Consider the following 26,740-nt stretch of genomic DNA (forward strand, 5'->3'; position numbering starts at 1 on the left):
ATATTTTTATACTTTTAATGCATATTTTGTATGTATCTTAAACTTATTTGAGATGTTCATTGGTCAGAAGGATTCAACACAAATAACTTTGAACAGGCCGTTGTCCCTTTCCGCACTTGCATATAACTTGTACTGTCTTCAGAACAGCCTATTGTGATGCAATCTATGATTACTTTGGAGGGCTGCCATTTCAGAGACTGATCCCAAACCAGTAAGAATGGAATTACTTAGGTGTCCATATCACTTGAATTCTTTTTTCTGTTCCTTGTTTAGTTTTTTTTATTTTTTAAAAAATCACTGTATCTTGTTTCTATTAAACAATTTCTCCTAATTTTCCATGGAGTAAATTTATGTAGTCATAATATGCTATATAGACCAGTTTTAGCTCTAGTGCTGCAAATGGTGACTTGTACCACTTCAGTTAAAGCCAGGCCTAATCTGGCCATGCAATTCCTCATCCACCTCTTACTATTAGATGTCCTGGCTTCTGACAGGCCATAAATACCTAAGGAATTCTTGCATCATGGACATCTAGGATGCATAGAAAGGGTTGCAGAAGAAGAGGGTGCATAGTAGCTGCCATATCTGAATTTCATTTTAGACCCCTGAAGATGGACTTGACTTGCCAAAATTTACCTGGTGTTGATTCAGAATAATCTGCAGGAAAGCAGTTTCAGTTTTGAAAGACAGCATTTTCTTCCTTAGGAAGGATTCTAGGAATACAAGTCTTAGAACCATTTTTGGCCTTTTAAAGACAAAAGACTTCCTGGAGTATAAAACATTACAGGTTTAGCAGACAGAGTTATTTCTTCTATCTTACCTAAGAAAGAGTATTAATGCATATGAATGTCAGTGTAATGATATATCTAAGAGTTTGTGATAGATAAGGTTGGAATTGACAAAATGACACGTAAGGATGCCATACAACAATGTTATTGGGATTGTATAAATTATATCATAAATATTTTATATAAATGATAAATGTGTCAACATTTTTCTGAAAAGTTCCTTTGGTTTTTGATTTAAAAAGTGATTGCGTTCTGCATTGGAGAGGGCTGTTCAGGAACGAGTTACCTGGGTTTGGATTCAAATAATCATGTAACTTCGTTTCACACACTGAAGATAATTTGGGGTTTGTTGTTTCTTGAACAGCAGCCCCCTCCCTCCATGAAGTATCAAACCTCCTTTGAAAATTGAAGGGACATTCAAAAGACATTTGACATAGCTTGAGAGTCTGCTCTTAAGAGAATGCGGTGGAAGAAATCCTACTGAACATTCCCAAGCTTTGGTGCATACCTAAAATAAGCCTTTAGATCCCAACCCACAGCTTTTGTGACTTTCACTGATTTACAGTTAATATGTTAGTTTGACGTTGTTTAGGAAAAATAATGACACATTTGACAGTGATTTTCGAAACAAACATGTCTTAATGTTTTATATTTAAAATTTCTTACACATATACACTCACTGTGCTGTTTGACACTCTAGATTTTAAAGTGTATTGAACCAATGCAAGTGGATTAAACACCATTCATCTTTCTGTAAAATTGTGCCAGTTGTGATGTACAGTTATGTGTATAGACACAAGCAGTTAGTGATTGCCTTCAGGGTTGCTTCAGTTCATGAGAAGGTCTGAGAACTAAGCTTCAAGGGTTCATCTTTGTCTCGCCCATTAGCAAAAGATGATCACCTGGTAAACTTGAAGGAAATCTGCAAAGGAAAACAGGGTTCTTGGCATAGATCAAGCCTATGCCAGTACAAAAGACTGCTTCTGGGAGAAAAGGGATTCTTTACCCAGCAATGTTCTTGTGTTTATGTGTACACTTGCTAATGGATGATCATCACATCAGCTTAATACTGATCATTGGTGATGCATTGGAATCAAGGTGTCTCTTTCCTACCAACCAAACAAGTGATGTGTGTTGTAAGTTGAGAGTACCGATTACTTTCTGAGAGAGATTCAGTAAGCAAAGCTTGGATGTCTTCATCCATCTATACTGAGACTGAAATGTGAATGTTTACTTCAGTTGGAGATGCAGAGTAGCTTAACTCTCTCATGATACATGTGCTGTGGTTTGTAGCGTCGATGGCCAGCCTATGCCAGAAGTGTAACAACTAGCAGGAGCAGAGAAGGTCTAGGACTGTCCTGGAGAGGGAGGACTGGACCATGGACTAGGTTCAAAATAAGTCTCACCCAAGTTTGAAGGCAGACACCCTGCATAATATTACACAGAACACTGAATGGCCAACTTTTGTGGCACACTCCCCCCCCCCCCAAAAAAAGATGGTTACTACTGATTTGGACTGTTCCTCCTCTTTTCTGTATTATCGTTTCTTTACAAATGGAGGAGCAAATTGGATGTTTCAAGATACTCTGGATTTGACTAATTTACTGTAGTTAAATCCTGAATTTGTTAGAGGGTTCATCACTTAGAGAGCCCCGTGGCACAGAGTGGTAAAGCTGCAGTACCGCAGTCAAACGGTCTGCCCATGACCAGCATTCGATCCCAGCATAAGCTGGGTTCAGGTAGCTGGCTCGAGGCTGACTCAGCCTTCCATCCTTCCGAGGTCAGTAAAATGAGTACCCAGGTTGCTGGGGGGGAAGTGTAGATGACTGGGGAAGGCAATGGCAAACCGCCCCGTAAAAGGTCTGCCATAAAAACGTTGTGATGCGACGTCACCCGAGTCGGAAATGACTGGTGCTTGCACAGGGGACTACCTTTACCTTTTTTCATCACCTAAGAGCTCACACAGTCCAGTTATTTCTGTTATGGCACTGGTGAACTGAACCACCTTAAAGCTGAACACTGAAGTACTAAAATGTTTGGAAGAAATTATCAATAGGGTGTTCACAGTCAAAACAGTATTAGCTAGTCAATCATGGAAGTGTGTTTCTGGGCCAAGTCCCTGAAAGTTGTACCAAAAAGATTGTAGAGCAATACTGTTTGCACCTTGTAGAATGTTTAATCTAATTTTTAATTGTACTGCTTCCTATGTTACTTCCCCCCCCAAATATCATATTCTTAAAGTTGCATATATGGAAAGCGCTAGACAAGATATGTTTTGGGAACCATCATATGGTCTCTGCGTGTGACTAAAAAGAACAGCCACCAAATTACAAACTTTGTATCAGTTCTTTCACAGCAGACATTATTGGACAAGGGAGGACTCTGCTCAGGCCCTTGCTCAGCTGTGAAGATATGTTGTTTCATGTATATTTGTCATAAATAAAAATTCTTGCATCTTGACAATATGAACAGAGAGAAGCAACATGGGAAGTGTCTTTTGTTCAGCAGCTTTCTGGTTTTGAGTGAATGCTGCAAATCAGGTTTTGTTTTATGCTCTGGAAACTTTCATATGTAAAAACAAGATTTTTTTAAAAAAAATGCTTTGCGTAGCTGAAATCTGTTTTGGGATTCCGAGCACCTATTGCTGGTGCCTATGCATGCTCAACTCCCAGGGTTATTTTGTTAAGAATAGACTGGCCCTTTACATTACTTGAAAAGTTCCTCATAGGCCAATGACCTGTCCTGGAGAGCTGCCGATGGCCAGGAGCTGGTCTATGGCCAAAGTGAACAGACCTTAGAGGGCCACTTGACTCAGCTTTCTCCAGGGCTGCGTTGACGCGCTAGTTCATTCTTGCACCTCACATCGACTATAATGTTGGACTTGCATGTGTAGTGTCTATGCCCATTGGTGGTGACGCTAATTAGATCTGCATATGTGTGACCTGTCTAAAACGCACTGAAATGTTGACGTGAAATTAGGGACACACAGACAGACAGTCTTTCTGGTAGATAGGTGGCTAAGGGGTTTAAGTAATCGAAATGACAGAAACACTACGCTGGAGGAGACAGAGCATATTATTGGTTAGTGAAAGGTCCCAGGTTCAGTCTCTGACATCTCTGATTAAAAAGATCTCTAATACTCGAACTGAGAAAAATCTCTACCTGCAATTTTGGAGAGCCACTGTCAGAATGCGTAACACTGGATTTGATGGACACATGCTTAGCTTCATATGTAGTTGCTGTATAACAGTGGCACTTTCTAAAAGAGAAATTAGTTATAGCCCACCTTCCCATAGCATTACATCTTCCTTTTCTGGGTTGGCTTGTAATTGCCAGTTTTTTAAAAAACAAACAAACCCCGATTTCAAGAGAGCGTGCTTTTAATAGAGTTTAGAAGTTATTTTGATATGTATATGTGCGTTTTATTTTCCACATTTTGTTCTACATTATAAACCTATCTTTGGGTACAGCGGTTTTTTAAAAAAAAATTAGGTAATAGTCTTTGTTTTGTGGCTTTCCCTAAATGTATTCATTTCAGCACCCTTCCTGAATCTTAATGTTCTGTCTGTTTATTGATGCCTCTTTTTTTATGGTACCTATGAATTGTGAAGATTTACAAAGTGCAAAATTAATAAACAATTTTGAATATAGAATGCATCATGAGTCTGTGGATTGCATCAAAGATTTCATACATTTCTTAGTCTTGGCAGAATTGCACCTTGGTTTCTGCGAAATACAAATTGTTTCATACTGAAATTGCATTTAGAGACGGAACACGATACTAGCACGCCCCCTGCTGGAAATGATTACTGTGGTTGATCCAATTGAGGACAAATGTATGAATTGTTGATTTCTATTTTTAAAAGTCCTGAAAATCAGAGCTCATCATTTGTTGAGTCCTATATCCAGGGCTTTTTTTTGTAGCAGGAACTCCTTTGAATATTAGGCCACACACTCCTCCTTTGCATATTAGGCCACACGCTCCTGATGTAGCCAGGGCTCTTAGTACAGGGGTTTCTGTAAGCTCCAGGAGGACTGGCTACATCAGGGGTGTGTGGCCTAATATGCAAAGAATTAGCGTTGTCTATGTTCATACTCAGCAAATCTGGCATATATGCACCAGATCCCATTAACGCCAGTGAAGCTTAGAGAGCTGAGGATCAGAAACATACCATTCCTTTCTTTTACAAGCTTATAGAAACCAAATGATGACAGCTCTACCGGTGTGGCTATCTGCCTTCAGGGTATAATGGCCTTTTTTTGAAAAACTGCAAATCAGTATGCCAGTAAGAGCCTCTTCCTGCCATTACTGTATGCTTTCTCCCCGTGCCATTAAAGTAATTTTCTGTTTTCCAGAGGTCTGCATTTGGAGGCCAGCTCTCCCGTCTCCAAAGATCACCGGCATTGAATGTGTCAGCATGGTGTGTGATGCAGGAGAGAGTGTGGCTATTTGGTTGGTGTACCGGCTGCCCAATGCACTGGCCAATGCCTTACCATCCCTTGTGGAGGCCATAGCAGGCTAGGTGTTGGAACCAGATCCCATTAACGCCAGTGAAAGTCTTGGGTGATCTGGTCTTTGCGGCAGAGGTGACAGTGGACCGTATTACTGCTGATGCAGTGCCATAGTAGGACCGCTATGCCCCAAAGACCCATATGAATATTCCACTTTGACCCTGTTCGGGCAGTGAGTGCATTTTAGCTCGCCCACGGAGCCAAATGGACCCTATGTGGCTTCAGATGGCTCTGTGGGACCCTTGGCCCCTTGGTGATTCCCTAGATGAGCTAGTGGAGACCTGGCATAACAGGCTCACTACGGCCATCAAAGAGATTGCTCCCAGGCACCCTGTGCACCTCCATCCAATGCTGGGGCCCTGGTACACTCCAGGGCAAAGGCTGACAAAACGGAGGCTCAGGTGGCTAGAGAGGCAGTGGTGATGAGCCTGTGACAAAGTGACCAGAACAGCTTATAGGTCATATATGAGAACCTACGAGGTGGCAGTCAAGGCTACTAAGAAAGTCTATTTTACGGCCATGATTGCATCTGCAAACTCACGCCCAGCACAATTGTTTAGCAAAATTCGGTCTTTAACCACCCTACCACAGGGTAAACCAAATGCTAGGAAATTGGACATTGGCCGTGAGGCTTTTGTGAGCTTTTTCACAGATAAGGTCTTGTCACTGCGCCGTGACTTCCCGGCCACAATTGAAACAGTAAATGAAGTCAAGGCTCCATGCACGCCTTCTAGTCAGATTGTGGATTACTTCACTCCACTCAGCCTGGAGGGAGTCAACAGAAGGCTCTCTACTGTGCACTCAACCACCTGTAGTCTGGACCTGTGCCCATCTCGGCTAATTAAACCTGGCAGAGAAGAGCTATGGGCTCCTCTGAGGGAAATTATCAACAGGTCCCTACTTGAAGGAAGCTTCCCCCAGCCTCTTAAGGAGGCAGTGGTCCATTCTCTTCTAAAGAAACCATCACTAGACCCGGCCATATTGGCGAACTATCGGTCAGTGTCAAACTTGCCTTTTTTGGGCAAGATTATTGAAAGGGCAGTAGCAGTGCAGTTACAGAGCTTTCTGGATGACGCTTCCATGCTTAACCCTTTTCAATCCGGCTTCTGGTCAGGTCATGGGACGAAGATGGTCTTGGTCGCCCTCACAGACAACCTCCAGAGGCATCTGGATAGAGGCGGTTCAGCGATATTGATGTTATTGATCCGTTCAACACGGTCGATCATCAGTTACTGACCCGTCGCCTCGCTGATGCTGGGATTCAGGGGTTGGCCTTACAATGGCTCTCCTCCTTTCTCCAGGGTTGGGGACAGAGGATGACGATAGGGGAGGAACTATCCCGATGGCACCCACAGGGTGCCACAGGGGGCAGTTCTCTCTCTGATGTTATTTAACGTCTACATGCGCCCCCTTGCCCAGAAGTTTGGGCTGGGTTGCCATCAATATGCAGATGATACCCAGCTCTCCTGTGGCCAGTCCGACTCCTCCCTGGAAGATCTGTCCACTGCTTTACAAGCTGTGGCAGGGTGGCTCAGGCCAAGTCAACTGAAATTGTATCCAACCAAAATGGAGGCCCTGTATCTAAGTCGTCGTAGTCCAGAACCAAAAGTCTTTCTACTGACCTTCGATGGAGCGCAGCTCATTTTGCCACCTAAGGTTAAAAGCTTGGGGGTGCTCCTGGATCCGCCCCTAACAATGGAGGCCCAGGTAGCAGCCACTGCTAAATCAGCCTTCCATAATCTTCGGCTGATAAGGCAGTTGATCTCCTTTCTTGAATGCGATGACTTGGTGACAGTGATCCATGCTACGGTCACCTCGAGAATGATTACCGTAATGCCCTCTACATGGGGCTGTCCTTGTCCCAAAACCGGAATCTTCAACTAGTGCAGAATGCTGCAGCCAGGTGTATTACCCATGGTTCTAGAGATTCCTACAAGCAATAAATTGTGGTCAAAGAAATGCAGCTTTATTCAGCTTTAACAAAAAGTAACAGTGAAAATATCCCTCACCCACCCACGTGAGCTTTATGAGAAAGAAAAGTCTACTTAACGAGGCTATCAGTCTGTCCAGGAAACCAGGCTGGAGTGCAGGGTTTCTCTCAGAGCCGTAGCCAGGATTTTAAAGGTTGGGGGGCTTTTTAAAAAGTCAAGGGGCACCCTTTCCCATCCACTGTAGGGCTTGCCACTTCTCAGAAGCTTTCTGGGGCAGGGGCAAAAGCTGGAGGCTCTGAAAGTGGCCAAGACAAGGCAGAAAAACCTAAAGCTTTGGGCTCAAGAAGGGAGTGCATCTTGCATGCAAGCAGGGGTTTTTCCTTCCACCTCCCTATCCCCCACCCCAGCGCTTTGCAGCCAGGAGCTTCATCTGCCCCCTCCTGCCCTGGCCAATTCCATGTGTCTTCCTCTGTCTCCCATTCCTTGACCTTCCTCCTTTCCACCTGCTACTTTTGCTGCTGCAGTGCACTGTGCCCTGCTCAGCTCTCCCGGTATTGACTGCCGCTGATGGCGCTTTGCTGGCTGAGCCATAGCAAAAATAAAAAGCAGACTGCACCCTGGAGGGCCCCCTGGGAGTTGGGGGGCTCTGACTGGAAGTCAGGGGGCAGTGCCCCCACAGGCCCCCCTGTGGCTACAGGCCTGGTTTCTCTACAGCTTGCACACAGCTTAAAAGTTTGTCCTCTCCCTTGCGAGGCCTTTTCACTCCCCCGCTGTCTTCTGTGCTTGAAGCTGTTCTCCCTCTGTCGTCTTCCAAAGCTGCTGCTGAATCCGTCACCGAGGCCGTCACCGCCCTCTCTCCACAGTTGTCGGCTTCTTATCTACACAGCTCTCCCATCCCAGGTGTTCTTCATTTACAATGCTGTGTAGGATTTAACCCCCTGCTGTCCTGGATTCTGCTGACTCATGGAGAAGGGCTGTATGGCTCACCACTTATCTAATTTCCACTACAATCCACCCTTTGGTTATCATACAGCCTTCAACCATGCTTCTTCACAGTCTCATTCACAGTCTGCAGTCATTCAAGAAGGGTCTTGAAGGCCCTTTATTCTCGGAGAGAAAGGGAACAAAAACAAGTATTAATACCATTTCATTCTGTCTTACACTGCATCTTCCTGCTGTTCTACAACTTGCTCTATAGCCATTAACACGGCCATTAACTCTGCATACTGGCTGGACTTTCCTTTCCCAGCTCTAGTCAGTGTGAGGTTTTGCTTGGGGTTGAGTGCAGCTGCATGCCACACCCGTTCTCCCCCCCTATACCTGGCTGAACCATCCGTAAACCAGGTAGCCTCACAATCCACTTGTGTGTAAGGGGGGGGGGCTCTTTAACAGATGATTCCTCAAGTATTTTGACATCTTCTGTCATTTCCACACCCACTGGTGTGAGAGCCAACACCTGTTCCTGCAAAGCACTCACTCCTTGGGGACCAGGCGAGCCCTCTCAGAGATATACCACTTCCACTTGACGATGGAGGACTGCTGTGCTCTGCCAACACGAGGACTGGCTGACTTCTCTTTTACCCAGTGCATGATAGGTACACTAGACCTCATAACTACTGGTTCTTGGCCAGTGCGTCTCTCAATCTCTACTAAAGCCCAGTAGCATGCTAGCAATTGCCGCTCAAAAGGAGAGTAGTTAGCTGAGGCATCTGGCAGTCTCCACGACCAGAAGCCTAAAGGCACACGTTTCCCTCCTTGTCCTTTTTGCCACAAACTCCACACATCCACCTCTTGGTTAGCAGACACTTGTAGCTCAAATGGGAGCCCTTTTACATAAGGACCTAGGGGCATCGCAGCTTCTATAGCAGCCTTTGCCTGTGCTAGAGCTGCCTGCTGATGTTCCCCCCATTCAAATTGAGCTTTCTTTCTGTTTACCTGGTAAATAGGGCACAGAATCTGTGCAAGATGTGGTATATGTTGTCTCCAGAAACCCATCAGGCCAACGATCCGCTGGGCCTCACTCTTAAAGGTCAGAGGCTGCAAGGCTTCTATCACATGTAGCACCTTCTCTGGTATATGCCTGACTGGTCTGGCCCATACCACCCCTAGGAACTGTACCTGTTGCACTGGACACTGTATTTTCTTCGGGTTGATTTCCAATCCTCGAGAACGCATGTGATCCACCACAGTGGTCAGTCCTTGCTGCACCTCCTGCTCTGTAGGGCCTGAAATCATGATGTCATCAACATACTGTGCCATGAACAAAGCAGGACTCAAAGTTACCTGGCTCAGGTCTCTTGCCACCAGTCCATGGCATAGGGTGGGGCTATGCAGATACCCTTGTGGTAGGACCTGAAATGTGTATTGCTGCCCCTCCCATGTGAAAGCAAATTGATCCTGAGAAGCCTTATCAATACCAATACGAAAGAAAGCATTAGCCAAATCAATCACAGCATGCCACACCCCCATCATTCTTTTCTATGTTCTCCAATAAAGTCACCATATCTGGTACAGCTACTGCCAATGGTGGAGCCTGTTTGTTCATCTGGTGATAGTCCACAGTCATTCTCCAGCTTCCATCAGGACTTTTCACTGGCCATACTGGAGAATTAAAAGGAGACACTGCTGGTCTTAGAATTCCCACTTCCAAGAGTCCCTTTATGGTCTCAGAGATTTCTTTATGCCCACCTGGCAAACAATATTGCTTACTGGCTGCTTAGGTATATACAAAGGGATCCACTTAGCTCTCCCCACTAAGATGGAGCGAATCCCAAATGCAAACCTGCCTACAGGGGTTTGAAACTCTCTTCCTCTAAGTAAACCAATACCAATAATGTACTCAGGAACCCGAGAAACCAATACAGTAGTCCAAAACTTCCCCAGAGCTAGACGTACCTGCACCTGCCTGGTACGCTCTTCTCCATCCCCATAAGCATTAATGTATACTATAGCTCCTTTGTGCTTATCTGGGTTCCCATGAATAAGAGTTGCCTCTGCACCTGTGCCCATCAAGGCCATTACACGTTGTGTTTCCCTTAGACCAATGTATTGTTAGAGGTATATGTGGAAGTCGGTCGCCAGGAATGGCTGTCTTCATTAGCCTTCTCACTGGAGCATTACCACACCCCTAATCCCAAAGTATGGGTATGTCCCACCCCTCTGCTGTCTTGGAAGAGGATGGATAAGATAAGTCTCCCTCCTCAGGGGGAGCAGTTGGAGTTACCCCTCTTACCTGAGCTCCTTTGGCTTGTGTTACCTTTCCTTTCTGTTCCTGGGTAGCACACTTCTGTTTCCACATCTGGAACAAGTCAGGCGTTGGAAGGCCATCGGTCTTCTTTTTTGGTATTCCTTCCCTGAGAAGCTCAACAAACATCTGCCTTCGGGTTACTTTTGGCTTCTTACTCTCCTGCCATTTCTTTTTCTCTCCTGTGGCAGCCCTTGTCCTAAGTTTATGTTCCCCTGGAACATCCCCCAACTGACCCAAAAGAATCACCACATCTCCCACTTCTTGTCCTTGAGCAGGTCCTAGCAAAGCTAACAGAGCACCATGCAGCCTGGGTGGGGCTCCTCTAATTAACCGTGCTCTCGTGCCAGCTGAGAGAGGCATGGGGTCAGAATCTGGGAAGATGGGGATATAGATCCCAGTTTGCATTGCCATTCCTCTAAGATGTGCTGCTGCCTCAGCAATGGTATACCAGGGTGGCAAATTCTCATCTCAATCCATGGAGGCAGGTACCTTTGTCTTACCCCCATACAAATCCAATCAAAAAGGGGCTGTGCTTGGCCATTAGCTCCCCTCTGTCAGGCGTAGGTTCATTGAAGCTCACAAGTAAGCAGACTTTGATATTTTAAAACAAAGTTACCTCAGCATAGCAGTTATTGGAACTGATGGAGATCAGTTCAAACTATTGGCATTTATCCTTCTACATCAAAGCAATGGTTTCTACCCCCTGATTCCCAAAACAAAAGGTTGCTTTGCATGTGAGATTTTTCCCAATGCTTCCCCCCCTTATCTTGTCCATTGGTGGTTACAGTTCTCAGAGGCAATGTCCTTGGGCCTCTGGAGAGGAGGTGAGAATTTGGCACATACTGTATGCTTCAAAGGGATCTTGGCAACCTTTGATATTCATGGGAAGCGGCCGCTACTCTTCCCCCCTCCCTCCAGGTTGTTCCCAGCTTCTATGTTAGTTAGCATTTCTAGGCAGCATTGAATATGGTTAGTAGCAGCATTTCTTAATATCATAAATGGACAGAGCCTGACACCCTCAAGTACTCATTGATGAGGATGTCATTGGACAGGGAAACCAATTTCAACAATTCCTGGGGGTTCATATGCACACCTGTGCAGCCTTGGTCCCAGAGTCTCACTAGCCATTGGCTCAAAAGTTCCCTAGGTTGCTGCTTAGCGCTTTTGGCAATTTCAGTTAATTCCTGCTGACTGAAATTCCTCACAGTACGAGTAACCTGTGTTTGTCCCCCCAGAGGACCTTTTGCTTTGTTAGTTACCAAAGGTCTCATCTGCACTTCATTATCTCCACTTCCTTCCCCCTCTCCCTCACTGGAATCCCATGAGTCAGCAGAATCCCAGCCTCTGGAGGCTTTGGGTGTTCTGACGTTGTGGGGGCGTTTTTTCTTCTCCGGGTGTCATCTTACCTTAGCAATACGGACAGCCATCATACCAGCCTGTTCTTCAGCAGCATGCCGGCTCTCTTGCCTTCTTAAGAGCTTCCTGCAAAATCAACTGCTGCTCCTTTAAGGCACTGATCTCCTCTCCCTGCTCCTGCACTTGCTCCCAGGACTCTTCTAATAACTCCCAGACCCTTCTGAACGCAGGTAGAAGTAGCTAACCTATTTTACCACATTCCTCTACTTTTCCTTCTCCTCCTTTTCCCACCTTTATTTCCCTTAGACATTTCTTTATAGCCCTGGGCGTGGGGCCTCCTGCCTTCTCTAACACAAGAGTCCCACTTAGTAGGTGGGGCCACTTGGTTTAATATATGTACAGCTGGTGCCCATGCACTTGTACGGGACCATCCTGGAATACAGCTTTGCACATGGCCTGCATTCCTTGTCAGCAAAGGGTTCATTGAAGTTTCAAAATGATCAGACTTGTCTTTGTTGAAAAACTAAGTTGCCTTTATTGATAACTACAATGTTACTCTATGCATGGAGTCATTGGAACTGATATCAAACAGCTTGAACCGTTGGCATTTATGAATACACTTCAAAGGGTTGGTGCTTTAAACTAATTCCCATAATAAAACTACAGACTGTCCCCGCAAGTAACACTTTCACATGCCTGCTTATCTTTCACAGTTGATGGTTACATCCCCCTCCTGGTGATGTCCTTGCTCTGTTCAGGAGGCGCCTGGGAAGCTAGCTGAGCACTCTGCACTTCAAAGGCCTCGCTGTCCTCTGGAACCTTGGTAACATCCATTTCCCTCCACCCGCCTTTACTATGCAGGGCACCTGGATTAGTAGCACAGGAATTCATTACACATTCAGGTTTGTATGCAGCAGATAATAAATTCAAAAGCAAAGGTAACTTCAATGAAACATAGTCTGACATTCCTCTGTCCCCATATTGCTTCAGGAATCCTGCTCACAGCACCAATTGTATTACCCATGGTTCTAGATAGGCTTCCTAACCCCCAGGTCCCAGCGGGGGATCCCCTGTTTTGACAGGCTTCTCCCCGCCCCCAGCCAGCTGGCCGGCGGGGGAAGCTCTGCCCCCACAGTAATCCTGTAGTTTTAGAGCTCCTGCAGGTTTAGAAACCTGCAGTTTTTAAAATGTGTGCCTTTAAGGCTGAGCAGGAAGTAGGAAACAGGAAGGGCTTCATGGGAAAGGATCAGTAACAGTTTCCTCAGAGAACGGCCCCTCCCTTTCTTTTGCTTTTGTTTTCAGAGCAAGTAAAGTTCTGCAGGAACAAGACCCAGTAAGTATTTGTATGTGTGTGAGAGAGGGAGGGGGCAGGGGATTCCCTGGTTTGGGGGAGGGAGGGAAATGTCTACTGGGCATCTTATTATTCCCTATGGAGAACGATTCCCATAGGGAATAATGGGGAATTGATCCGTGGGTATTGGGGGCTCTGGGGGAGCTATTTTTTGAGGTAGAGGCACCAAATTTTTAGTATAGCATCTAGTGCCTCTCCCCAAAATACGCCCCAAGTTTCAAAACAATTGGACCAGGGGGTCCAATTCTATGAGCCCCAAAGCATGGTGCCCCTATCCTTCATTATTTCCTATGGAAGAAAGGCATTTGAAAAGGTGTTCTGTCCCTCTAAATGTCCCTTGGAGTTCAATTATGCTTGCCACACCCTTGTTCCTGGCTCCACCCCCAATGTCTCCTGGCTCCGCCCCCAAAGTCCCCAGATATTTCTTCAATTGGACTTGGCAACCCTAATTCTAGAGATTCCTACAAGCAATAAATTGTGGCCAAAGAAATGCATCTTTATTCAACTTTAACAAAGAGTAACAGTGAAAATATCTCTCACCCACCCAAGTGAGCTTTATAAGGAGAAAATCTACTTCACAAGGCTAGCAGTCTGTCCAGAAAACCAGGTTGGAGTGCAGGGTGTCTTTACAGCTTGCACACAGCTTAGAAGTTTGTCCTCTTCCTTGCGAGGCCTTTTCACTCCCCCGCTGTCTTCTATGCTTGAAGCTGTTCTCCCTCTGCCGTCTTCCAAAGCTACTGTCTTCCAAAGCTGCTGCTGAATCTGTCACCGAGGCCGTCACCACCCTCTCTCCACAGTTGCCTGCTTCTTATCTACACAGCTCTCCCATCCCAGGTGTTCTTCATTTACAATGCTGTGTAGGATTTAACCCCCTGCTGTCCTGGATTCTGCTGACTCATGGAGAAGGGCTGTATGGCTCACCACTTATCTAATTTCCACTACACCAGGTTGTTAATGGGGCTTCCTTCATAGGAACACATTCAACGTGTACTGAAAGGGTTGCACTGGCTACCTATTGCTTACCGGATTCGCTTCAAGGTGCTGGTTATCACCTTTAAAGCCCTAAATGGCCAGGGATCTGCATACCTTAGGGACTGCTTTTCCCCGCATGTACCCCAGAGAGCACTTTGGTCAGGGTCACAAAACCTGCTCTCGATTCCCAGCATCAAAGAGGCCAGGCTCAAGATGACCAGAGCCAGGGCCTTCTCTGTTGTGGCCCCTTGCTGGTGGAACGAGCTTCCGGTTAAGACCCTGAGAGAGCTTTCACGGTTTCACAGGGCCTGCAAAACGGTGCTCTTCCACCAGGCATTTTTGAATTAAAATCCATGACAACAGAAAAAAACATTAAACCATCAGGCCCACAAAAACCAGACACTATTTGGTCCACCTTGAACACTCTATTGTAACCTGGGACCTTTCTCTTAATAGGACATCCAGCAATAATAGCTAAATAATAAAACTTAATATTGACTGAATTGGCAGCTACCCACCATTACTAATACATCAATATATTCCGCTGTTAGATCAAAATAGCATCTGACATTGTTTTATATGCTTTTATCTATGATGTACTTTATATTTTTATGTTATTGTTTATTAATACTGGTTTTTATTACCTTGAATGTGAGCCGCCCTGAGCCTGCTTCGGCGGGGAGGGCGGGATATAAGTCGAAAAAACAAGTTAAAAAAAAAGCAAACTGTACCAAATAGTTCAACAGATTTAAACCAATAGTAGGTATTATATATTTTTTTCTTTTCTACAAAGTTTTAATTGGAAACATTAGTAGTGTATCAAACTTTAAATTTTAAGTCTGTTTAATTTAAAACATTTTAAAAAAATGATAAAGTACTTCTTTCATCTGACCTGAATCTACTACCGGAAATTGCAGAGGGTGATTCAAAGTTCTAATTAGTGTTACACAAGAGGAAGTTACTATCTCTAGTCATAATTTTAAGACCACTGTATCATGTCCCCTCAAGAAATGCATTTTCTTTAATTAAAAAGTCCCACTTTTATGTAATTGCATCTCTTTGAGAATTTTGCTTGTCCTTTTCTGTAGTTTTTAAAGCTATACAATATTCTCTTTGGGACATGATGGCCAGAACTGTACATGGGGTTCCAAATGTGACTGCACTGTATAATTATATAAAGTAGATAGTCTCTGAACAAAGCAGGAGTCAAGTTGCACCTTTAAGACCAATTTTTATTTAGAACGTAAGCTTTCATGTGCTCTTAAGCACACTTCATCAGACTAGGAATACAGCACAGTGAGCAAAGCCATACCTAGCTGAGCAGAGCCATACATAGCTGGTAGGCAGTGGCCCAGAACGCAACATGGTACAGATTTAAGAACCAATGACAGTGAAGTAAAATTATCTGGTCGGCAGTGGTTTAGAATGTAAAATGGTACAAGGACAGAATAGTAAAATTAACAAATTGAGCAAACCTTTGATCTGAGTAGCATGAGCATGCGAAAGCAACAAAACAGTAGTACGTCAAAATGTGAGATTGTCTGTCAATGACTCTATTGCTATGAACCTGGGCCAAAAGGAAGGAATTATTGTGTTTACCCATCCCACTAACCCACCTTTAAAAATTCACCTTTAAACATGCTCATGCTACTTTCCAAGAGGGGTCCCATCTAAATGGTTGGAAAAAAGCAGAGCGAGCACCAGTTTCATCGCCCCCCTCCTGGAATGCACCCTCCCCTCAATATCCCATTCCTGCCCTGTTTTGGCTCACCCTCAAAGCCAGATGGACCCGATGCGCTTTCAGATGGCTTTGTGGGATCCCTGGCCCTCTGGCGACTCGTTGGATGACCTTGCAGAGAGCTGGAACAATCGGCTCTCGACAGCTATCGACGAGATCGCTCCCTGGCATCCTCTTCGTCCCCGCTCATGACTGTGGTATACCCCAGAGCTACGATCGATGAAGCGGCGACTATGACGACCAGAGAGGCAGTGGCGATGTACTCCTGACAAAGTGACGAGAACATCTTATAGGTCATTTATGAGGACCTATAAGATGGCAGTCTGGGTCATGAAGAAGGCTGACTTTACGACCTGGATTGCATCTGCAACCTCACACCCGGCACAATTGTTTCGTATAATTCGGTCATTAATAACCTTACCACAAGGTAAACAAAATATTAGGGAATTGGAAATAGGCCGTGAGGTTTTTGCGAGTTTTTTTGCAGATAAGGTCTCGTCACTCAGACATGACTTGCCCGTCACACTTGATACAGTAAGTAAACTCGAGGCACCGAGCACATCTTCTGTTTTTGGATTCCTTCTGTTTTTGGATTCCTTCACTCCACTCAGTCTGGAAGAAGTCGACAGGACTTTTCTCACTGTGCGCCCTACCACCTGTGGGTTGGATCCGTGCCCATCTTGGCTGGTAAAAGCCAGCCAGGCGACACTATGTGAGCCACTACAGGTGATTATCAACAGATCCCTTTTAGAGGGGATCTTTCCCACACCTCTGAAAGAGGCTGTGGTAAGCCCCCTCTTAAGAAAGTCAACTGCAGACTCGACCGAATTGGCGAACTATCGGCCGGTGTCAAATGTACCCTTTTTGGGTAAGGTTATAGAGCGGGCTGTAGCGACTCAGTTACAAGGGTTCCTGGATGACACCTGCACTGGATTCGTTCCAGTCCGGCTTTCGTCCAGGTCATAGGATGGAGACAGTTTTGGTTGCCCTCATGGATGACCTCCTGTGAGATCTGGATTGAGGCGGCTCAGGGGTGCTGTTGTTGTTAGAACTATCAGCCGCATCTACTGTCTAGCCGCCTCACCAACGTAGGGATTCAGGGTTCTGCCTTGCAATGGCTGGCCTCTTTCCACCAAGGTTGGGGACAAAGTGTGGTGATAGGGGAAGAATCATCCCTGAGGCACCCACTCGTAAGTGGTGTGCCGCAAGGGGCAGTTCTGTCCCCAATGTTATTTAACATCTACATGCGCCCCCTTGCCCAGATTGTCAGGAGGTATGGGCTGGGGTGTCATCAATATGCAGATGACACCCAGCTCTGTCTGTTGATGGGTGGTCAATCTGGCTGCTTAGACCTGGCATTACAAGCCATGACATCTTGGCTCAGGCTGAGTCGACTGAAGTTGAATCCGACGAAGATGGAGGTTCTCTACCTGAGCTGTGGTGGCCCAGGAAGGGAGATTCCCTTGCCGACTTTTGATGGGGTGCCACTAATTTTGGCCCTGAAGGTCAAGAGCCTGGGAGTGCTCCTGGAGTCCTCCTTGTCTATGGATGCCCAGATAGCAACCACTGTCAAGTCTGCCTTTTTCCATCTGCAGTGGGTACGACAGTTGGCCCCTTTTCCAGAGCACTGCAACTTAGCAATGGTGATCCATGCTATGGTCACTTTGAGAATAGACTACTGTAATGCTCTCTACATGGGGCTGCCCTTGACTCGGAGACTACAGTTAGTGCAGAATGCTGCAGCACGGTTGTTAATGGGACTCCTGATATGGGAGCACATTCAACCAGTGCTGAAAGAGCTGCACTGGCTGCCTATTGTGTTCCGAGTCTGTTTCAAAGTACTGGTATTGACCTTTAAAGCCCTATATGGCCGAGGACCTGTCTATCTAAGGGAACGCCTTTCCCCATATGTTCCCCAGAGAGCACTGCGTTCAGGAACTAAAAATCTATTGTCCATCCCTGGACCAAAGGAGGCCAGACTGGGCTTTACATGAGCCAGGGCCTTCTCAGTGGCAGCACCAATGCTGTGGAATGCACTCCCTGAGGCCATAAGAGCTCTGCGGGATCTCTCCCAATTCTGAACTGAACTTTTAAAACAGGCCTATAACAACTAGGGGAGAAGGCTGCCGCTTTTATGCTACGGGGCAACTCCACCAGAAGGACCACCGACAGATAAATTGTATACTCTGTGTAGCACAATTTTAAATTGTTTTAAATTATAATCGACTGTCTTATTGTTTTATATTTATTTATTTATTTATTCGTGATTTATATCCCGCCCTTCCCACGAGTGGCTCAGGGCGGCTTCCAAAAATTGGTCAAACATAAAAATTAAACAATTTAAGTATATAAACAATTAAGTATTAAACAATTTAAGTATATAAACAAATAAATATTTAAAACAGTCGATTATAATTTTGAAATTAAGACGTTGGTTTTTATATGATTGTTTGTTTGGAATGCGTGGGATATAAATGGAAAGTAAATAAATAAATAAATTCTCCCTCCAGGGACAAGATCGAACCTGCCAACCCTTATCTTGAATGTAAGTAATGGGCCTAGGGACGAAATCTATGCTATGTATACATACACGTGTCCCTAACAGCCTTGTTTACTACCAACTGACTTCTGGGAATTGTTGTTCCTCGCCTCTCTATTTACCTCACAGGCGGAGACGAGCAACAACAAATCCCATAATTCTCTAGGGCTAAGGAGGTGGGTCAAAACCCATCTGCCCGCCTTCCTTCGGCGTGACTGGCATGACAACGTGGCCAATCAAGCCCGCGAAGAGCGTCAAAACAAGCCAACTTTCTGCGAACGACGCGTGACAGGCACTCCTTCCGTCCAACGAGAGGCGAAAACGGCGCGAGGCCGTCCGGTTCAGCCAGTAAGGACGCGCAGCTTAACAAGTGGGTGGTGCCTTCCCCGAAACGGGGCGAAAGGGCGGAGGGGAGAAAAGCTGAAGGGAGCCTTGTAATGGCGACGAGGTTGGTAAGTAGCTCGTAAGTTTTCGGTCGGCGTGGAGGAGGGCGGGGGGCTCGACCGTGACACGTTCCTCTTCGTCCCTCCCCCCCGGACCCGAGGTTGCCCTCCTCGCGAGGGGCTGGCGGGGATTCGGCCGCCCGTGGGGAGGCTCGCCGAGCGGTGAGGGAAGCGGCCAGAACTGTCGTCGCCCGCGGGGCGCGAACACGACGCCGAGGCAGAAATCTGTTTCCTCCGTGTTCATTTCCTCCCCCTCTTTCCGCGCCCGAGCCCCCCTCAGCCGGCGGGGGCGCCTCCCCTCCCCCCCTTGTTGTTACGCACTTCTGAATGAATGAGCCCTTGGGCGCATGCGCCGTTCAGCCCCGTGAGGCGTCGGGGAAGGAAAGTTTATAAACAAGAGGCGCTGCCAGGCTGGGGTCATGTGACCCGAAGTGGGTGGGAACGAAGGGGGGGCGTGATTGGCAGCTTTTCCCGGCCCGCCCTTTCCTGCGCTCCGTTCGCTACGCCGATCGGCGGCTGCGCGCGAGTCGAATCGCTGTCTGGCGGCGCCTGACCGACTCGACCAGGGAGCTGGGCGCGCAGATTTCGTGGCAGGAGAGGGAGCCGAGTTGGTCTTGGTTGGAGGAAGACCCTGGGGATGTGGACGGGCGAGGTTATGCCTGCCTTCTGTTGTCTTTTGCGACAGTGGGAAGTGATACATAAACGGTCGGCTGTGCTGTGCAAAAGCTGTGTCTTGCGCAAGGGAGAAGGAGAGCTGCGGCTCACTGGCTCGATGGAGTGCTTACTTAACGTGCAAAAAGTCAGGTAGTGGGAGATATGAAAAACTTCCACTTGAGGTTCTGTAGAGCTGCTGCTGGTCAGGATAAATCTGTGCACGAATATCTTTCACCTACTCCCACCTTACGAATGGATAGTGTTTTAAAGTACTGAATTAATAAGTTTTCTGCTGGAGAGCTGCTTGGACAAACCGAGTTGCTAATCCAAACGGTCAGTAAAGATTATATAAAAACCTCCTGTACTGTAAGCAATCTGTGTTGAAATTCCTATAGTGACAATGTAATATCTGCAGAAGTCAGTGACATAGCTAGAACACACTGGATCGCGTGTGCGGGCGCTTCGCAGTCATGTAACGGCACAAAGTGAAGTATTTCAGATTGCTTGCAGGCACAACTGCAGTTCCAAGAGCATGAAGAAATGTTCCACAAGTCTAATAGGATCAAATAAAGTCCTGCACAGCCCACTTTGGAGGATTGTGCAGGACTTTACTTGTATGAACATGAATAAACGTTTATTCATGGTCTTGGAACTGTAGTTGTGCCTGCAAGCACTTTGAAATACTTCGCTGTTTACTTCAATTATTCACCTTTGAATGATTGTGAAGCGCCTGTATGCACTATCCAGCGTGTTCTAGCCATGCCACTGGTTTCTATTACTACATTGTGGCTATAGGAATTTCAACAGAGCTTGCTTAAAGCACACAAGGTTTTTATGTAATCTTTATTGAGGGTGTGGATCAGCAGCTCGTTTTGAACTCACTTGCTGAGTTCCTCCTGCTGTTTGGAAGATCTGCTTGAGGCGCTGGCAGAGTGGATGATACTGACAGAGTGGATCCTGATTGGATATAAGGCAGCTTCATGTGTGCGGTGAGGTAGCTGTGAACAAATAATACAAAGGCTGATTCACACAAACGGGGAACGAAAACATGGATTTAAAAGGCATGTAGGGAATACTGACCAATTGTTAACATATTTTTGACATCTTTTGCACCAGGCTGTGTGGTTTCAACACATGCACTTGCAGCATTATTAAACATCTGTATCCCTCCCTTCTCAATGTTTTTAGCAGAATTATCATCCAGAGTTTCTAAAAAGAAACAGTAACACACATTATAACAACTTCACATAAGTGACAAACTTTAATTGTTCTCCACAATAACGGATCACCACCAGAATTTCAGTTTACACCGAAAACCAGCCTTACAATGCGATTTAGGTGCCTTCTTTCTTGACTAAAATGAATAGATTCATAGAAGAAAGCTCTGGGAGATCTTGACATTACTGTTTCAGAGGGTGTCTAGCAATCCACAACTGTTATTTTTGTAAGTCTATAAATCATGCTATCCCACAGATACCTAATGTTATGTGCAAGCTGTAAAAATGGACAGGTTTTAATAGGATAAAATGTAAATAGTATTATGGAAATCAGTAGCAGCAGTAATAAATAGTACTTATTGATAATAATGTTAGAGCTGCAGTCCAGCAGACCTTCACTCTGCTGCCAGGAAGACAGACCAGAAAGAATTTTGTCTACTTGTCTATGTCATATCATTGAAATCAGCCAGGCACGTCTTCCTTGAAAGGGCGACCCACAGTGTCAGTATGACAAGCAGTGCTATACAGTGCAGTTTTACCCAAACCCATCATCTGAACGGATATAGGTGAATGTATGTGTTTTAAAAATTAAGTAATTTGTTCTTCTGTTGGAGATTTTCTGGAAGAGAAGGGCCAAAACCCACATGGTTCACACAGCTGTCTTAATGATGCATAAAAACGGCATCACGTAAGAGTGAAGATTCTTGAACTTTGTTCAGGCATGTTGTACTTAAATCTTTTAAATGAAATATACTTTTTAAAAAACAGGAGTTGATACAGGATTGTTTCTTTTTAATTCAGCAGAGCGAATTCCTTCCCTTCCTGTTGCAGTAGACAGAAAATGTCCTTGAGTTGTAGACTTAGTTATTTCTGGATTTGCCTTCCTTGATGGGGTTTCAACTTTAAAAAATGGTTAGGCGTTTGTTTTAACTATGTTTTAAAAACAGTAGGGTTTTTTTTAAACTTCAAACCTGCATTGGTTGGAGTTGGGGGAGTACAAATCTGATGTTAAAAGTCCCCATCCAGTCTTTGCTTTGCAGAATTGGCTTCTTCCAAGCTGCTGAACTGGTTGAGCTTGGTCTTGTTAAGCAACTCAGGGGTGGCCAACGGTAGCTCTCCAGATGTTTTTTGCCTACAACTCTCATCAGCCCCAGCCAGCATGGCCGATGGCTGGGGCTGATGGGAGTTGTAGGCAAAAAACAGCTGGAGAGCTACCGTTGGCCACCCCTGCAACAGATATATCTAACAAGAACATGTTGACTGTGCTTTCAGAATACAGCAACCCTTGCTTTTTGGTACATCTATAACCAGACTCAAACTGCTTCCTCAAAATTTTGCCAGAGTGCTAACCATCAGTGAGGGGTGCCTGACAATTCATATGGCTGTTCATATTCTGCTGCTTGAGAAGCAAAAGTATCACAGTTCAAGAACTGCCTTGTTGTTTTATTCATATGGGTTTTTTTTTTTGTTCCTCCTCACTTGAAAGGAAAAGTCTGCAGCTTTTTAATAGGTTTGCTTCCCCTCTCCAGCCCCCCCAGTAAAGCTTGGTCATTGTATAAACAGTAGGGTGAACTGTTTGTCTAGTGAGATTCAGGTGGATAGCTGTGTTGATCTCAAGTAGCAGAACAAAGTTTTGAGGGCAGCGGCACCTTTAGGACCAATAAAGTTTCATTTAAGGTGTAAGCTTTTGTGTGGAGGCACATGAAGGCTTATACCTGGGGTGTCAAACTCATTTGCTATGAGAGCCGGATCTGACATAAATGAGACCTTGTCGGGCCGGGCCGTGTGTGTTCCTGTTTAAGATTAGGTAGCAGAGAGAGAAACTTTATAAAGGACACAGACGAACATTTATAAAGGACACAGACAAATATTTTGGCCACTGTGTGATACAGAGTGTTGGACTGGATGGGCCGTTGACCTGATCCAACATGGCTTCTCTTATGTTCTTAAACACAATTAAAGATTTTTTTTAATAAAACCCTTAAAATAAAACATGTTTAAACCATTAGCATTTCTTGGTCTAGCTTTCTTTGTATTTCTCCCATGGGATCCATGGAACTGGGCAAGGGAAGCTCTGGATCTTTCCTTCCTTCCCCAGGGGACCAGGAGGGGGAAGAGCCTCAGCCAATAGAAGGAAGAGAGGCTTGGCTCAGTAGCTCAGCAGAGCGATTGAGAGAGCCTGGCAAAGCAAGTTCTGCCTCCTCCCCCTTCCTCCCCAAGGGAGGGCCTCATCCAATGGAGAAAATAGGGGTCTTTCTCTGTAGCTCCTGTGCAATTGAGCAAGCCTTGTAAAGCAAGCTGTTATGCAGAAGGAAGCAAGAGAGAGGGAAAAAGAAGCAGATGACAGCCACTTGCTTGGGGGCCTGATAGGAGTCCTCTGGGGGCCTTGTTTGGCCCCTGGGCCGCATGTTTGACACCCTTGGCTTATACCTTGAATAAAACTTCGTTGGTTTTAAAAGTGCCATTGGACTCAAACTTTGTTTGTCTAGTGCAGGGGTGTCCAAACATGGCCCAAGGACCGAATCAGGCCCTCGGAGGGCTCCTATCAGGCCCCTGAGCAATTGACTGTCCTCCCACTTGCTTGCTTCCTTCTGCATCACAATTTGCATTGCCAAGCTTGCTTAGTCACACAGGAGCTACAGAGCAAAGCCTCTATTTTCTCCATTGGATGAGGCTCCTCCCTTGGGGAGGAACGAGGAAGGGAGCGCTTGCTTTGAAGGTTCGCTCAATTGCACAGCAGAGCTACTGAGCCAAACCTCTCTTCCTTCTATTGGCTGAGGCGCCTCCCCCTCCTGGTCCCCTGGGGAAGGAAGGAAAGAGCCAGAGCTTCCTTTGCTCTATTCTCTAGATCCCATGGGAGAGACACAAAGAAAGCACCTTTCAGGCCAAAGAGTGCTAATGTTTTAAGCATGTTTTATTTTAAGGTTTTTAAAAAAACTTTAATTGTGTTTGTCTGTGTCCTTTATAAAGTTTATATCTCTGCTGCCTAATCTTAAATAGGTGCACATGCTGCCTGGCCCGACATAACGCGGCCCAACAAGGTCTCACTTATGTCAGATGCGGCTCTCATAACACATGGGTTTGATGCCCCTGGTCCAGTGGGTATGTTTGATATTTCTTTATTCAGCAAATGTAATCTCTGAATAACCTCTTATCAAAAGTCATTTTTTTTGTTAGTTCTTCCTGTTTGTAGTGTTAGTTGTTGCCTAGATCACGGAGTCCAATCACTTTCAGAATTTCAACTTTCATATGTAACGATTAATGTAGCTATTGTGATTACATACAAAAGGTTTAAATTAAAAAAATGCAGATTGAGGAAAATTGAGTTTCTGTAGGTAAACTTTGTTTATATGGTACTTATTCTTAATGGGTGCCATTATGTTAGGAATCTACTTTTTAAAAATTCTTATTCCCTTAACTATGCTAGATTTTTTACAAACAAAACAGTATAAACAATCACATTAAAAATCACGTATCCTCCCCCCCCCCAAAAAAAGCATAACGAACAGAAAGCCTAGGTAGACAACAAGCACAACTTTAACTGGCTATGGAAACTGAGTATGGCTGACAATCGGAAGGCCTCTGGTATAAGGAAGTGCTAGAGATTACTGTGCAGATATTTTTGTATGTATAAACACCACCTTGTACTGGAAACCTGCTGACTGTCAAATATATCTACATGATGCCAGTTCCCATCCTACACATCAAGCAAACCATTGTCTGGCACCAGTCTCTGTGCCACAGTCACATCTGTTCCTGTCCTCTGACAGATTTTCACCAGAGCGATTCACAACATACATTTTTAGAATTACAGTACACACCTGCTGTTATAAGAAAATAGATCAACAAAGCCAGAATAATATCAAGGGATAACATACTACAAGACAGGCCCCAGAACGGAATAGAACACCACTGGTGGTCAAACACAAAAACTGGTTCAGTGCATCATTTATAAGCTACAACCTATGCTAAATAAGAGTATTCTTCTTAGACACTGAGGGGCGGACTTTTTCTTGCCCACAGACAATCTCCTAACCTTAAAGTCTCACCTTATAATAAAGCACCTCTTAACACGGACATGGACTGTGGAATCAGGGCCTGGCATAAATCAAGGTGCCACCTTTGTCTCCACATATATTGTAACAGCACAAGCAGCAGCCCTTACGACACAAGCCATACCATTTCAGGTTCATTCACTTGCTCATCTTCCAACACTATATAGGCCATCAAGTGTCAAAAGTGCTGTTCTACTCTCTATATTGGAAAGTTAGGCTAGTCCCTACATGGAAAAATAAACAAGCATAGATCTAACATGGAAAAGCACAATACACAGAAGCCAGTGGAAGAACATTTTGTTCTTCCAGGAGTGACAGTTCTACAATTTGAGATTGTGAAACTAGAATTCAGGTTCAGGAAGATAGACCTCCCAGGTCTTAGCCCTACAGATGCTGGGTTTTTTTTTGGCATTTCCTACCTCTGTACACATCTCCATGCTCTAATCAAGCTTATTACATAAAAACATAAGAGAAGCCATGTTGGATCAGGCCAGTGGCCCATCGAACCCAACTCTCTGTCACACAGTGGCTGGAAAAAAATCAGGTGCCATCAGGAGGTCCACCAGAGGAGCCAGGACACTAGAAGCCCCCTCTCACTGTTGTCCCCCTCCAAGCACCAAAAATACAGAGCATCATTGCTCCAGACAGAGAGTTCTGTCTATACCTTGTGGCTAATAGCCACTGATGGACCTCTGCTCCATATGTTTATCCAATTCCCTCTTGAAGCTGTCTATGCTTGTAGCTGCCGCCATGTCCCGTGGAAGAGAATTTCATGTGTTAATCACTCTTTGGTTGAAGAAGTACTTTCTTTTATCTGTTCTAACCCGATTGCTCAGCCATTTCATTGAGTGTCCACAAGTTCTTGTATTGTGAGAACGGTAGAAAAGTACTTCTTTCTCTACCTTCTCTATCCCATGCATAATCTTGTAAACCTCTCATGTCACCCCTCAGTCAACGTTTCTCCAAGCTAAAGAACCCCAAGTGCTTTAACCTTGTGCTTCCAACCCTTTAATCATTCTAGTTGCCCTTTTCTGGGCTTTTTCCAGTGCTATAATATCTTTTTTTTTTTGAGGTGTGGTGACCAGAATTGCACACAGTACTCCAAATGAGGCCACACCATCAATTTATACAGGGGGGAAAGTGTAGATGACTGGGGAAGGCAAACCACCCTGTAAAAAGTCTGCCGTGAAGACGTTGTGAAAGCAACGTCACCCCAGAGTCAAAAACGACTGGTGCTTGCACAAGGGACTACATTTACCTTTTTATTGTGATACTGGCTGATTTGTTTTCAGTTCCCTTCCTAATAATTCCCAGCATAGTGTTGGCCTTTTAAATTGCAGCCGCACACTGTCTTGACAGTTTCAGTGAGTTCTCTGCCACGACTCCCAAGATCTCTCTCTTGGTCGGTCTCTGCCATTTCGAATGCCATCAATATGTATTTATAGTTAAGATTTTTGGCCCCAATGTACTACTTTTCACTTGGTCATGCCAAACCTCATTTGCCACATTGACGCCCACTCGCCCAGCCTCAACAGATCCTTTGGAATGCCTCACGATCCTCCCTGGTTCTCACCACCCTCGTGTCATCCACAAACTTAGCCACCTCGCTGCTTACTACCAACTCTAAATCATTAATGCACTAGTTAAGAAGCATCAGACCCAGTACTGAGCCCTGCAGTACCCCACTGCTTACTACCCTCCACTGTGAAAATTGCGCATTTCTATTCTCTGTTTCCTGTTAATTAGCCAGTTTTTGATCCACAAGAGGACTTGTCCTTTTACCCAATGACTCTTGAGCTTACTAAGGAGACTTCGATGGGAAACTGTCAAAAGCTTTCTGGAAGTCAAGATAAACAACATCTATTGGGTCCCCTTTGTCCACATGTTTGTTCACCCCCTCAAAGAACTCTAACAGGTTAGTGAGACAAGATCTCTTA

At 45.2% G+C, this 26,740-nt stretch overlaps 1 protein-coding gene across 2 annotated transcripts in view; it reads left to right on the plus strand.

The window, feature by feature from the left end:
• Positions 1-18,645: 18,645 nt before the first annotated feature.
• The window catches only part of HBP1 (HMG-box transcription factor 1), a 41,932-nt gene continuing 33,837 nt past the window's right edge, over positions 18,646-26,740 (plus strand). For both annotated transcript variants that reach the window (XM_060244725.1, XM_060244726.1), the window contains exon 1: positions 18,646-18,886. In XM_060244725.1, coding sequence (XP_060100708.1) covers positions 18,872-18,886 — 15 coding nt within the window. In that variant the 5' untranslated portion in view covers positions 18,646-18,871. The remainder of the gene's footprint in view (positions 18,887-26,740) is intronic.

This window comes from Heteronotia binoei, chromosome 8, assembly GCF_032191835.1.
Source record: "Heteronotia binoei isolate CCM8104 ecotype False Entrance Well chromosome 8, APGP_CSIRO_Hbin_v1, whole genome shotgun sequence".
Classification (NCBI taxonomy): domain Eukaryota; kingdom Metazoa; phylum Chordata; class Lepidosauria; order Squamata; family Gekkonidae; genus Heteronotia; species Heteronotia binoei.